Source organism: Girardinichthys multiradiatus, chromosome 3, assembly GCF_021462225.1.
Source record: "Girardinichthys multiradiatus isolate DD_20200921_A chromosome 3, DD_fGirMul_XY1, whole genome shotgun sequence".
NCBI classification, from domain to species: Eukaryota; Metazoa; Chordata; class Actinopteri; order Cyprinodontiformes; family Goodeidae; genus Girardinichthys; species Girardinichthys multiradiatus.
In genome coordinates, this window is record NC_061796.1 from 20,963,727 (window position 1) to 20,977,523 (window position 13,797).

At 42.4% G+C, this 13,797-nt stretch overlaps 1 protein-coding gene across 1 annotated transcript in view; it reads left to right on the top strand.

The window, feature by feature from the left end:
- LOC124865333 (grainyhead-like protein 2 homolog) overlaps nt 1–10,147 on the top strand; it is a 28,931-nt gene extending 18,784 nt beyond the window's left edge. The window contains exons 8-15 of the mRNA XM_047360334.1: nt 6,232–6,390; nt 6,501–6,558; nt 6,718–6,857; nt 6,952–6,989; nt 7,201–7,286; nt 7,379–7,464; nt 7,588–7,652; nt 8,897–10,147. Of these exons, the coding sequence (XP_047216290.1) occupies nt 6,232–6,390; nt 6,501–6,558; nt 6,718–6,857; nt 6,952–6,989; nt 7,201–7,286; nt 7,379–7,464; nt 7,588–7,652; nt 8,897–9,011 (747 nt within the window). The 3' untranslated portion in view covers nt 9,012–10,147. The remainder of the gene's footprint in view (nt 1–6,231; nt 6,391–6,500; nt 6,559–6,717; nt 6,858–6,951; nt 6,990–7,200; nt 7,287–7,378; nt 7,465–7,587; nt 7,653–8,896) is intronic.
- Nucleotides 10,148–13,797: the final 3,650 nt, after the last annotated feature.

Consider the following 13,797-nt stretch of genomic DNA (forward strand, 5'->3'; position numbering starts at 1 on the left):
AACGTCATTATGAGGGAGTTTCCCCCAACAGCATGAGCAGTTCCTACAGAGGTAGAATAGATGGATTTTTCTGTCTTTAGGGAGGAAGAAAGAAGCTCCTGTCACATCCCATTCATCCTGCTGACTTTACAACATGTCCAGACAAGGAGCAGGACTGTTGATTTTTCATTTCTTTTCACCTGCATACCAACTATAAACAGAACATTGTTTTTACAGAGAAAGCCTGAAGTGTCATGGCAAAAGGTCTGATAACATTTACCTTTAATCCTTAATCAGATGGTTTTATCTCATCAAAAGTGAGAACAGTGCTTAGGCTGTATTGAAATAAAGAAGCCTAGACTAAGGCTTTAATGGCAAATTTAGGCAAGACCGACATGTAAGGAATTGCAAGTGTGAGTCAGATGTGTTAAAGGTTGGTGAAATGAGATGTTCTTGGAAGAGATTTATCTTTTGCACATTCTTGAAGGTTGGGAGGGACCCTGGTTCTCATGGTGTTGGGTTGTTTATTGCGCTTCAGTGAAATCACAAAGGAAAGCGTTCCAGAGGAGAAATGCAGTAGGTGACGTGATCAAGAAGTGGTGGGCATATGGGTTCAGGTAGGGCATGTTTTTATCACTAAGCAGATTCATCACAGACGGTGGGTGTTGTAATTGAGAACTAGTTCTCAGTTGTCTTACTATGTTAAAGGTAAAAAACCCATCTTTTTCCACCTAATGTACCTTTTTTTTTTTTAAAAGAAGAAAGAAAATGGTATAAATACTGTTTTTTTATTTATGTTTGTTAACTAACTTACTTCAGTAAGTTAATTAACACTAAAGTAAGAACCCTGATAGAACGGTTTGATTTGAATGTAGTTTGACACATGCAGACCAGCAGAGGATAAGTAAATATTGATTGGCATGAGCTGCTGAGCCTCAGAGGGCATAACTGGTAGGCTCATGATTTAAGAGCTTGCTACAGGCAGTTTTCTAATCATTGGTCAAAAAGGTAAGTGAAGATCAGCAGATGATGACTTCCAGATGCATTAGCAGCAATTGTCGAAGCTTCATAAAAGCCAAATTCTGGTGGTTGTATTACAAAATGTTCAGATGTCACAGTGGCTGGAGGCTGGAACCTATGGGAACTGTGGACAACAATACATGTCAGTTCATCCTGTAAATCAGGGGTGGGCAATTCCAGTCCTTGAAGGCCAGCGTCCTGCATGCGTCTCTGCTTCAACACACCTGAATCAAATGGCTCCTTACCAGGCCTGGCAGAACATGACTGCACACTGAGGAGGAAATTCAGCCATTCAATTCAGGTGTGTTGGACCAGTTATACATCTAAAGGTTGCAGGACACCTGCCCTTAAGGACCGCAGTTGTCCATCTCTGCTATGAAGGACTGTAAACGGTAGAGGTCTGCATGATTACCAAATTACATCCAATTCAGACAGTTCCCTCTGGGTGCCTGACTTCGAGGCTGTTTTTTCAGAAATTAGATTTGAACTTTTTATGGGAAAATGTAAAAATATCTTTATTTATAATGCAGTTTTATTAAAAATAAATAGTTTCTTATTTCTTGTTTCTTATGGCTTATTTTTAGCACTATTTCTAAATGCAGTTTGTTGGTAAGTATCTTATAATCTTTTATTGCCATCCTTCATAACTTTTGGCTGCTTTACAAGCTTTCATGCAGTTTAGGAGGATTAAAAAGCTGCCTCCCTCTCATTTGCTGGGTGCCATTTTGTAGATTTACATCACTGACAAAACAGACCTAATGCTTTGTATTTATGAATTGTTTTTTTGAGACCACGTTCCAAAGGACCTGGCACAAAAGGTCACAGCATCAGCTGAATGTAGCTTAAACTTGACCCCATCTCAGTCCACACTACTACCATGTTGCTTATATAGACAAATAAAATGCCACTAATCAAAGATACTTAAACGGTGTATTTACAACTAAACCTATATATACAGTTTACTACTAAACTAATTTTATATATAAAACATATGTCTTGCTACTATACAGATTAAAAAATATGCAAGTTAGACCACTTGGTCCTTACCTTTAGCCCAAATGCTCTGCCCCAATGAGGTGGATGATTGGGGAATTCCCACCAGGTGAAGTTATTAGGCTGTAGAATGTAGACCGACCGGTAAATGGAGAGCTTCGCTTTTTGGCTCAAATCTCTCTTCACCACAACGGACTGGCACATGGCAGAGCAGTAGACCTGCGATTGGGCCAGCCAAGTCTGTCCAGCTTTCTCCTCCTCCAGCAGATCCAACTCACCACCAGGTTGTGATAAGCGGACAGCTCAGCCCCTCTCTTCACCTGAGTGTCCAAAACATGCGGCCGAAGGTCTGAAGATACGACAACAAAGTCAATCATTGACCTCCTGCCTTGGGTGTCCTGATGCCAAGTGCACTGATGGACACCCTTATGTTTGAACATGGTGTTCATTATGGACAGTCCGTGACTAGTCCAATAACAAAGCACCACTCGGATTCAGATCGGGGAGGCCATTCCTCCTGATCACGCTTCTCCAGGTGTCACTGTCGTTTCACATGTGGGCGTTGAAGTCCCCCAGCAGAATAATGGAGTCCCTGGGAGGGTTGCACTGTCCTGCACCCCAGACTGGGACGCCAAGAAGGCCGGGTACTCCGCACTACCGCTTGGCCTGTAGGCCAAAACGACAATCAGAGACCTGTCCCCAACCCGAAGGTAAACCCCAACACGAGACTGCTGAGCTGGGAGGCAACAAGCAAACACACCCCAGCCTGCCGCCTCTCCCTGTGGGCCACTCCAGAGTAGAAGAGAGTCCAGCCCCTCTCGAGGAGATGGGTTTCAGAACCCACGCTGTGCGTGGAGGTGAGCCCGACTATTTCTTGTCGATATCTCTCGACCTCCCGCACAAGCTCAGGCTCCCTCCCCCCCAGCGAGGTGACATTCCACGTCCCTAGAGCCAGCCTAAGCATCCGGGGATTGGGCCGCTGAGGTCTCCACCTTCGTCCGCCGCCCAATCCTCTTTGTACTGGTCCCTCACGGTTCCCCCTGCAGGTGGTGGGCCCACTGGGGGATGGCCTCGCGTCTCTCGTTCGGGCTTGGCCCAGCTGGGTCTCGCGAGGACCAACCCGGCCACCAGGCGCTCTCCGGCGAGCGCTCTCCGGCGGTGACCTGGCCACTATCCTGCAAGAAGAATGGCTTAAAATCCCTCTGACCACTGTTACAGGACTTGTATATGTCATTCCCAAGACGAATTGATGCTGTATTGGCCGCAAAAGGAGGTCCTAAACCATACTAATAAATTATTGTGGTCTAAAACCAGGTGTTTCAGTTTCATTGTCCAACCCCTGTAGTAAGTCATGCAGGGTTTTTATGTCTTCAAGACATGCCTGAAGTGTACCTAACTAATTAGATTAATCAGGATTTATGGGTAATTATATACAGTGCCTTGCCCCCTTGAACTTGCCACATTTCAGGCTTCAAACATAAAGATATAAAATTCAATTTTTTTGTGAAGAATCAGCAACAAGTGGGACACAATCATGAAGTGGAAAGAAATTTATTGGATGTGTCAAACTTGTTTAACAAATAAAAAACGAAAAGTTCGGCGTGCAATATTATTCGTCCCCTTTACTTTCAGTGCAGCAAACTCACTCCAGAAGTTCAGTGAGGATCTCTGAATGATCCAATGTTGTCCCAAATGACTGATGATGATAAATAGAATCCACCTGTGTGTAATCAAGTCTCCATATAAATGCACCTGCTCTGTGATAGTCTCAGGGTTCTGTTCAAAGCACAGAGAGCATCATGAAGACCAAGGAACACACCAGCCAGGTCCGAGATACTGTTGTGGAGAAGTTTAAAGCCGGATTTGGATACAAAAAGATTTCCCAAGCTTTAAACATCCCAAGGAGCACTGTGCAAGCAATCATATTGAAATGGAAGGAGTATCAGACCACTGCAAATCTACTAAGACCCGGCTGTCCCTCTAAACTTTCATCTTGAACAAGGAGAAGACTGATCAGAGATGCAGCCAAGAGGCCCATGATCACTTTGGATGAACTGCAGAGATCTACAGTTGAGGTGGGAGAGTCTGTCCATAGGACAACAATCAGTCGTACACTGCACAAATCTGGCCTTTATGGAAGAGTGGCAAGAAGAAAGCCATTTCTCAAAGATATCCATAAAAAGTCTTGTTTAAAGTTTGCCACAAGCCACCTGGGAGACACACCAAACATGTGGAAGAAGGTGCTCTGGTCAGATGAAAACAAAATCCAACTGTTTGGCCACAATACAAAACGATATGTTTGGCGTAAAAGCAACACAGCTCATCACCCTGAACACACCATCCCCACTGTCAAACATGGTGGTGGCAGCATCATGGTTTGGGCCTGCTTTTTGTCAGCAGGGACAGGGAAGATGGTCAAAATGGATGGGAAGATGGATGGGGCCAAATACAGGACCATTCTGGAAGAAAACCTGTTGGAGTCTGCAAGAGACCTGAGACTGGGACGGAGATTTATCTTCCAACAAGATAATGATCCAAAACATAAAGCCAAATCTACAATGGAATGGTTCACAAATAAACGTATCCAGGTGTTGGAATGGCCAAGTCAAAGTCCAGACCTGAATCCAATCGAGAATCTGTGGAAAGAGCTGAAGACTGCTGTTCACGAACTCTCTCCATCCAACTTCACTGAGCTCGAGCTGTTTTACAAGGAAGAATGGGCAAGAATTTCAGTCTCTCGATGTGCAAAACTGATAGAGACATACCCCAAGCGACTTGCAGCTGTAATTGCAGCAAAGGGTGGCGCTACAAAGTATTAACGCAAGGGGGCCGAATAATATTGCACGCCCCACTTTTCAGTTTTTTATTTGTTAAAAATTTTTGACACATCCAATAAAATTCATTCCACTTCACAATTGTGTCCCACCTGTTGTTGATTCTTCACAAAAAATTAGAATTTGATATCTTTATGTTTGAAGCCTGAAATGTGGCAAGAGGTTGAAAAGTTCAAGGGGGCCGAATACTTTCGCAAGGCACTGTAGATGAGTTTAAATTTATATTTATCCAATGCTGTCTGAAATGGGCCAGGCTGAGCCCTGTGGTACTCCACAAATGACCCTGGAGCATAAAGATGTATTAACATGAACAGATTAGAATCTGTTGGGCAGATGAGATTCAAACCAACCTAGTGCTGTTCCCCTGATCCCTACTGCACATTCCAGCCTTTCTAACAGAATATTGAGATTGAGACTGTATCAAATGCAGGACTTAAAAGCAGGACTCAAATCTAACCATACAAATACAAATCCATCTGAGGCCATGAAAATATCATTAATGACTTTCAGCAGTGCTGTTTCAGTGCTATGATGACCTCTAACACCTGACAAACTCTTCAAAGCAAGTCATTACTATAGAACTGCTCAAGTAAATGCAATAAAAGCAAATACTCACTTAAATAAAATCGGGACGGACCACAGTTATTTCTAATGGTGCCTCACTTACTGAAGACCTAGTTACCATATTTGAAGCATGCCAATAATTGTAGTTTTAATTAAATCAGTTTGATTTATAAAGAATTTATTGTAGCTATGGCTGTATGTTTAAGGTCACTGAGCTGCTTTAAGGTGAACATCCCTCCCTTCTCATTCTGTTGTGTCCTCTAGGGTAGAAGTTGTTCCAGTATTTCCCCGTGTTTAGCTCTGTCTGTCTTCCCATCAATAACAGCTCCCCTGTCTCTACTGAAGAAAAGCATTTCCACAGCAGAAAGAAAGTATTGCGTTTAGGGTGATTGAAAAGAGTTTTTAATCACACACAGCACTTTGTATAAAGTTATGTTTTGGTCTTGTATAACTTTCTTTGTTTCTTTGACTTGTAGCATACTGCAAACAGTGCTTCTTTCTTTCAACAATGACTTTCTTTTTGCCACTATTTAACTGATTCTCCCACGTGAGCTTTTGAGCTCCTCCAAGGTTTACCATGGGCCTCCTAACTTCTCGTCTGATGAATGCTCTCCTTGCCTGGCCTGCAGGTTTGCAGTTGTGCCAGAGCATGTGTGTTAATCAAATAATTAAAACCATGAATCATTTTGCTTCCTCTTCATAATTCCACAATTGTTCTATAGGAAGATTCTTCGTGTGTTAATGGACATGTGTTAAAGACACTTCATCTGTTCTCCATCAGCAATAGAATAAACGTCTGAGTGTTTTTTAATTTCAGACCTGTTTTTATGGCTTTTCCCAGGTTTTTATCTCTGTGAACTGTCTGAGCACAGACTTCTCCTCACAGAAGGGAGTGAAGGGCATGCCTCTGATAATCCAGATCGACACCTACAGCTACAACAGCTGCAGCAGCAGGCCTATCCACAGGGCCTTCACTCAAATCAAGGTCTTCTGTGACAAGGTGAGGGAGGGTCAAAGGCAACATGAGTTGTCCGTTCATTATGATTAATTGAACCTAGCTGGATCCTTTTTTTAATTACCCCCCACCCCACCTCTGTATGCATACTGCAGGGAGCTGAGAGGAAACTCCGTGATGAGGAGAAGAAACAACTAAGAAGGAGGGCAAAAGGTGATACATGTAGTTTTGGTAATCCTTAAAATGTCTACTTTAACTGAATACAAGATTCTGGAAACAGTTTTATGAAAGCAAAAATGTTTAAATAAGAGAAGTGAAACTAAGAGTTTGCTTAAAAACAGAGGCTAAGCTCACACTCTCTCTCTTAATTAGGGAAAAACAGCAGCTCAGGACCAAGCTCCCCCATCAGGAGGGCTGAAGGCACCCTGTTCAAAAGCATGTTGGACTTGGACTCCCAGCCAGTCCTCTTCATTCCTGACGTCCACTTTGGGAACCTGCAGAGAGCAGGACAGGTAAGGAACCACTCGGTTCCCCACACATCCACTCTGGTGTTCACTGCCTTCATCTGGACATGCATTTCTTATCTCTTTTTGACTGTTTGTGCAGGTATTTGCTGTCAACACTGATGAAGTTGTCATGGACAGGTGAGCATCACACTGGTTTTATTTAAGGTTTTGTCTGCTGCAGCTTAGTACATCATTAAGGGTCGGAACAGATATGTTGTTCTGAAAAACGGCATTACAGGACAGATTTGGGAGATACAAACGTTTTTTTTTAGTTTTTTTTTTAAGAAATTAGTGATTTCAGGTCAAATATTTGCATTCCAGACTGTTTGTTCATTTGTGTGTTCATCAGAGCACTTCCTATGAAGAAGCTGTCATGTCAGGAAGAGATCTGCCCACCTCAGCCCAAGAAATCCAAGGTGGAGCCTGAAAGGAAAGGTGATATTTGTCCTCCCAGTCAAATTCTTATTTTTGTTTCCTAATATTTCTTACTATTAAATACAGTTTTTGACTTGCTCATTCTGTGGTAGTTTTGCTGTATGTGAGGAAGGAGTGCGATGAGGTATTTGATGCTTTAATGCTGCGTGCCCCAACCCTCAGAGCACTGCTGGAGGCAGTAAGTATTGTTAAAGGGTTGTTGAATTAAGTAGTCATACAGAATTGTGATTAAATCATATAGGTGGAGCAGTTATTCTGGACCTTAAATACATTAACATTGGTTTTTACTTTACCTCCACAGATCTCTGAGAAATACACAGTACCTGTTGAGAGGATTACCAAAGTTTATCAGAAAAGCAAAAAAGGGTGAGGAAATTCACAGAAACAAGGCATGAGAATGCTGACGGGTGGATAATTATGGAGATTCAGACTCGCTCAGCTTTTAACTTTTTTTGCCAATATAAATATGTATGCAAAGCAATACAATGTATATTTAATGTGTAGTGTTTTTAGTGTTCATTGTAGAAAAATGGAGACTGCAAATCATTCATTTCAAGTAGGGTTACTTGGTTTTAAACTTGTACTTGTCGCCTTCCGCTTCATCCGGGACCTGGTCGCGGGGGCAGCCGATTCAGTAGAGACACCCAGACTTCCCTCTCCCCTTACACCTCCACCGGCTCCTCTGAGAGGAGCCCAAGGCGTTCCCAGGACAGCCGAGAAACATAGTCCCTCCAGGGCCTCCTCCCGGTGGGACGTGCCTGGAACACCTCCAGAGGAAGGCGTCCAGGAGGCATCCGATATAGATGCCCGAGCCACCTCAACTGGCTCCTCTCGATGTGGAGGAGCAGCAGCTCTACTCCGAGCCCCTCCCAGATGGCCGAGCTCCTCACCCTATCTCTAAGGGAGTGCCCGGCCACCCTACGGAGGAAGCTCATTTCAGCCGCTTGTATCCGGGATCTTGTTCTTTCGGTCATGACCCAAAGTTCATGGCCATAGGTGAGGGTAGGAACGTAGACCGACCGGTAAATCGAGAGCTTCGCTTTTCGGCTCAGCTCTCTCTTTACTTTAACAATCTGCAGTATTTGCTAATTGTTGTCCTGAGGGACCAAGCTAACTACAGTTAGCAGCACATATCCATAACAATGATTTTCTTATTTTACATGTTCAAACACTGTAGCAATATATTCATCAGTACTGTATGTGTGTGACTGATTTTATAATATATAAAGTGACACAACCACAAGTGAACAGATTGTTATTTCGGCTATCCCTACCATTTATACTGTTGCCATATTGGATTTGAGCTCAGGGGATTTTACTTGGAATGTCTGACTTGGAAATTCTGACTTCAAAGTAAAAATGGAGCACACCCATTACATCTATGTTTCTAACAGCCGTTATGCTAGCATGCTATGTTATACTAATTTGGCATAAAACTTAGGAGACGAGGGGACTGATGTTGACATATTTGGTTTTGTGTTGGACTGGAACTGAAAACTATAGGAATAAAAACAAAATGGCTACAAGATTCTGAAAGTTAAATTCATTGGACTAACCAACAAACAAGGGCTCCTTTGTTAAATAGCATTCCTTCTTTTGATCTACCACAGGGTCCTGGTGAACATGGATGACAACATCATTCAGCACTACTCCAATGAGGACACCTTCATCCTCGCTTTGGAGAGCTCAGCCAACACATTTCGTGTTACTCTGTCAGAAATCTGACAGTTGTCTGCCTCAGTGCTGTATTCAGGAGTCATTATGTATTGCATAATGGTGCCGCTGTGTGTGGCCTGCCGTCTGTCATGGAGCACTCTGTGTGTGTTTGTGATGCTCTTGTCAAATGTCATCTACAATTGGAACTCTCTGTTGGTGTATGATTGTCATACTCTTCCAGATTTACAGTTTTCAGCCAAAAGTCGCTGAATTTTATCAACATGGTTGAAAACTTTGTCTCCTCTTCTATCAGAGATATCCGCTTACCTAAGCCGCACCCTCCTGCCACGTCTTTGGAGGAGATGCCACCCCTGCCGGGGAAGGGCAGTGGACCCCTGCTGACACAAAAACAATGTCATGCTGCTTTTTCCTGGGGCCTCATTAAATAATCGTGGGGTAGTTCATGGTTTCCTCACTGGAGCCAGCCGACGCATGCGCGTTGCCTGTTATTGGCCCAGATGAGGTGTGCCAGCTTTGCATGGCAGTGTGGGAAATCTGCAACCTCTCCGCAAAGCTCCTGTCAGTGCTTTGGTTGCACCAGCTCCTGTCAGGTTTGGACTGGTGAACTCCAGGTAAATATGTAACAAGACTTTCATCCTCAAAGACTTCTTCACCTCAGGTGGTATGGATTTTCTCTGCTTAACAGAGGCCTGGATGAATGCTGGTGAGGCTAGTGCCTTTTTCTGAATTGTTGCCACCAGATGGCAGCTATGAGCGCCCTACGAATGTCTGGACAAGGAGGAGGGTCAGCAAATGTGTTAAAGGAGGGTTACAAATGTAAGCAGCATCCTCTATCATCATCTTTATTTTTGACATTGGCCACTCTAAACCAATATTGTGCGCAGTAATTTATCAGCCACCCAAATATCATAAGGACTTTTAAATGACTTTTCCATATTTTTAGCCGAAATGTCTAAATATGATAGTTTTTATTGTTCATGATTTGATATACATGTTTGTTGTCTGGACAAATGTTTGGTGAAAGACATTTTAAGCCTCCTGGCTCTTTTAATTTTATACAGTGTGTGTCTGGGCCAACACAGCGGTTCTTGTGTTGTCTTCTACAGGTCCTTCTCAAAATATTAGCATATTGTGATAGTTAATTATTTTCCATAATGTAATGATGAAAATTTAACATTCATATATTTTAGATTCATTGCACACTAACTGAAATATTTCAGGTCTTTTATTGTCTTAATACGGATGATTTTGGCATACAGCTCAAGAAAACCCAAAATTCCTATCTCACAAAATTAGCATATTTCATCCGACCAATAAAAGAAAAGTGTTTTTAATACAAAAAACATCAACCTTCAAATAATCATGTACAGTTATGCACTCAATACTTGGTCGGGAATCCTTTGGCAGAAATGACGGCTTCAATGCGGCGTGGCATGGAGGCAATCAGCCTGTGGCACTGAGGTCTTATGGAGGCCCAGGATGCTTCGATAGTGGCCTTTAGCTCATCCAGAGTGTTGGGTCTTGAGTCTCTCAACGTTCTCTTCACAATATCCCACAGATTCTCTATGGGGTTCAGTTCAGGGCACTGTGAGCAGGTGCCAGGTCGTGCTGAAAAATGAAATCTTCATCTCCATAAAGCTTTTCAGCAGATGGAAGCATGAAGTGCTCCAAAATCTCCTGATAACTAGCTGCATTGACCCTGCCCTTGATAAAACACAGTGGACCAACACCAGCAGCTGACACGGCACCCCAGATCATCACTGACTGTGGGTACTTGACACTGGACTTCTGGCATTTTGGCATTTCCTTCTCCCCAGTCTTCCTCCAGACTCTGGCACCTTGATTTCCGAATGACATGCAGAATTTGCTTTCAAAGTACTTTGGACCACTGAGCAACAGTCCAGTGCTGCTTCTCTGTAGCCCAGGTCAGGCGCTTCTGCCGCTGTTTCTGGTTCAAAAGTGGCTTGACCTGGGGAATGCGGCACCTGTAGCCCATTTCCTGCACACGCCTGTGCACGGTGGCTCTGGATGTTTCTACTCCAGACTCAGTCCACTGCTTCCGCAAGTCCCCCAAGGTCTGGAATCGGCCCGTCTCCACAATCTTCCTTCAGTTAGTGTGCAATGAATCTAAAATATATGAATGTTAAATTTTCATCATTACATTATGGAAAATAATGAACTTTATCACAATATGCTAATATTTTGAGAAGGACCTGTATGACGCTGTGATTTCAGACCATATGCCTGTCTTGTTTGATGTCATCTTTCCTGGTAACACTTTTAAATCTCTACTACTAATAATGTTCTAAATGTTCCACAAACTGTCTACATTGAACCCTCCTTCTAGGCATGCAAATAGTTACCAAAGCTTTTTGTGGAAGATTTTCAGGCTCAGATATTTCCCCCTGCCTTTGTCTGTTTCCTGCTCTGCTACTTTTCACCAGTTTGAGCTGGAGACTTTTAACTGTTTATGGCTAGTCATCCTTTTAAGCCCTCAGGTTCTTCTATGGATGTGCCCCTCGGTTATTTAAAGAGGTAATTTCTATTTAAGGGCCTTCTTTTGTTGCTGATATTAACTGTAGTCTGTCTTCTGGTGTTTTTCCAAATGACTGGAAACATGCAATGATGCAGCCTTTGTTTTACAAAAGCATAGCCTGGATCCCTGTGATGGACTGGCGACCTGTGCAGGGTGTACCCCGCCTCTCGTCCGTAGACTACTGGAGATAGGCACCTGCTCCCGCATGGCCCTGTACATAAGGTGCAGGTATAGAAAATGATTGGCTGGTCTATAAACAATTGATGGAGCTGAAGGTCTGTCAGTCTGGCTTTAAATCACTTTACAGCACTGAATCTGCACTGCTCTGGGGTTTTATGTTCTTTTAGCTACAGACTTTGGAAATTGTGTGATTATAGTTTTATTGACCATAAAACTTTATTGGATGTACTCGATTAGACAATTGTATAGGCATTAGAGGGACTGCCCTTGACTGGTTCAGATCCTACTTGACAGAAAGGACATTCTGTGTTAGCCTGAGCAATTTTCCTCTTTCCCTTTCTTGTGGAGTCCCACAGGGCTCAGTTCATTCACCTCTGCTTTTTTCAATGTATGTCCTTCCCTTGGGCTTTTTAGGAAGCACAAATGTTCCTTTCAATTTTTTAATCTCAGTAGCATTTGCTACTCCTTTGCTGCAGTTCCTGTTATTAGGCACCCTGGTTTAGAAGGAATTTTAATACCAAGAGCTAAAATTTATGAAAGTCTTAATAATGTAAAAAAAAAAACTTTTAACATTAGAAAAACTGGCTAATGTTTACAAAGCTAATTTACCTTGTAGCTGTTGCTTTCTGATGCATTTTTTTATTTAGCTGTAGCTAAGAGGATCAACATGAAGCAACAAGCTAGTTTGCTGTAGATCCACAGGGTGAAAACAATATATACTGGTGAGATTTGCTGTTAGCGTTTTGACAGCTTCCTGTCTCTGCCAAATGTTGTGGATACTGATATAATGTGTGATGTAGCATAGGATTGTTCATGGTTTGGCCACATTTTTCTATGTTTACAACTGTTTTTTGATGTCTATTGAAAGTAATTTTTATGTTTTTGTTGATTTGTTTTCTAGTTTGAATTCCTTCATATTGTTAAACTTTATTTTATTTTTTATTTTTTTGCACGCCAAAGGTTTTCTTGTAAGTTGTGTGAAATAACTGTTGTCAGGAGTTATAAGTACATGCTGTTGTCTCAGGATTATAAAATGATATGATGGAATTAAAGATTCTTGATATTGTTCTGGGTTCTTTTAAACACTTTTTGACAATATTTATGAGATTTGTTTCTAACTCACAAGGTCTATACGATCTTCTGAGGCTACAGATTAGAGCTAGACTTTCTAATACTTTTTTCCATTCTGAAAATGAGATTGAGTGGCAACTTCTGTATCATTCTGTCTTTTGCACCATGATGTACAGTCTTAGACACGAATCAGTAAATAAATATAGTTTTATACGCAGATGTCTGTCTTCTTTTGCTGCAACACAATCAAACTTTTTAGGATTAAGTGACTTTTGAATTTAGGTATTGAAATTCTTTATCAGGACCTCAGAAGTAGTTATACAATCATATTGTATTGTATTGGTTTGTTTGTCCCATGCAGGTTAACACACAGTCACAATAGTGTCACAAATGTGGTTTGGTGCAGTATTGTTGTCCAGAGTTCAGTAGTCTGACAGCTTGTGGATAACTGTCTTCAAGTCTTTTTGTGCGTGCTGGCAGGCACCTGTACCACTTGCCAGAAGGTAGCAGACAGAAAAGTCCTTTTGCTGGGTAAGTGTGGTCCTTGATGTTGTTGCGTCCTTTACGCAGAGATCGGCTTCGGTAGATGTCCTGGATGGGGGCAATGCCGCTGCCAGTGATGACCTCTGCCATTCGCTCCAACCTCTGTAGTGCACAAAGGGTGCACTGGTGCTGAGGACTAGTGTAGAGGAGGGTTGTCTGCCGATTCTCACCGTCTGTTGGTAAGAAAGTCCAATATCCAGCAGCACCCTTCAACCACCTGGAGACAGGTGGTTGATGGAGGTGTGGACTGCTAGAGCAATGGCATTGTTAAGTAGTTGATGCTGTTACACCTCAATGTGACAAGTCACAGCATTGTTATTTATCCAGCTGGGCTGGCAGGGGGACTTCTGTGATATTGTGAGAAAATGCTTCAGCAAGTAAGGTGGCTGTTTTTTTGATAAACGAGCAGTTTGTTCCTATGAGTGAAGTGTTTTTCCACCAAAAGAAATATCGAGCCTAAATTCATTTAAAATCAATTTAAATTAATCATCAGACGTTTTTTGC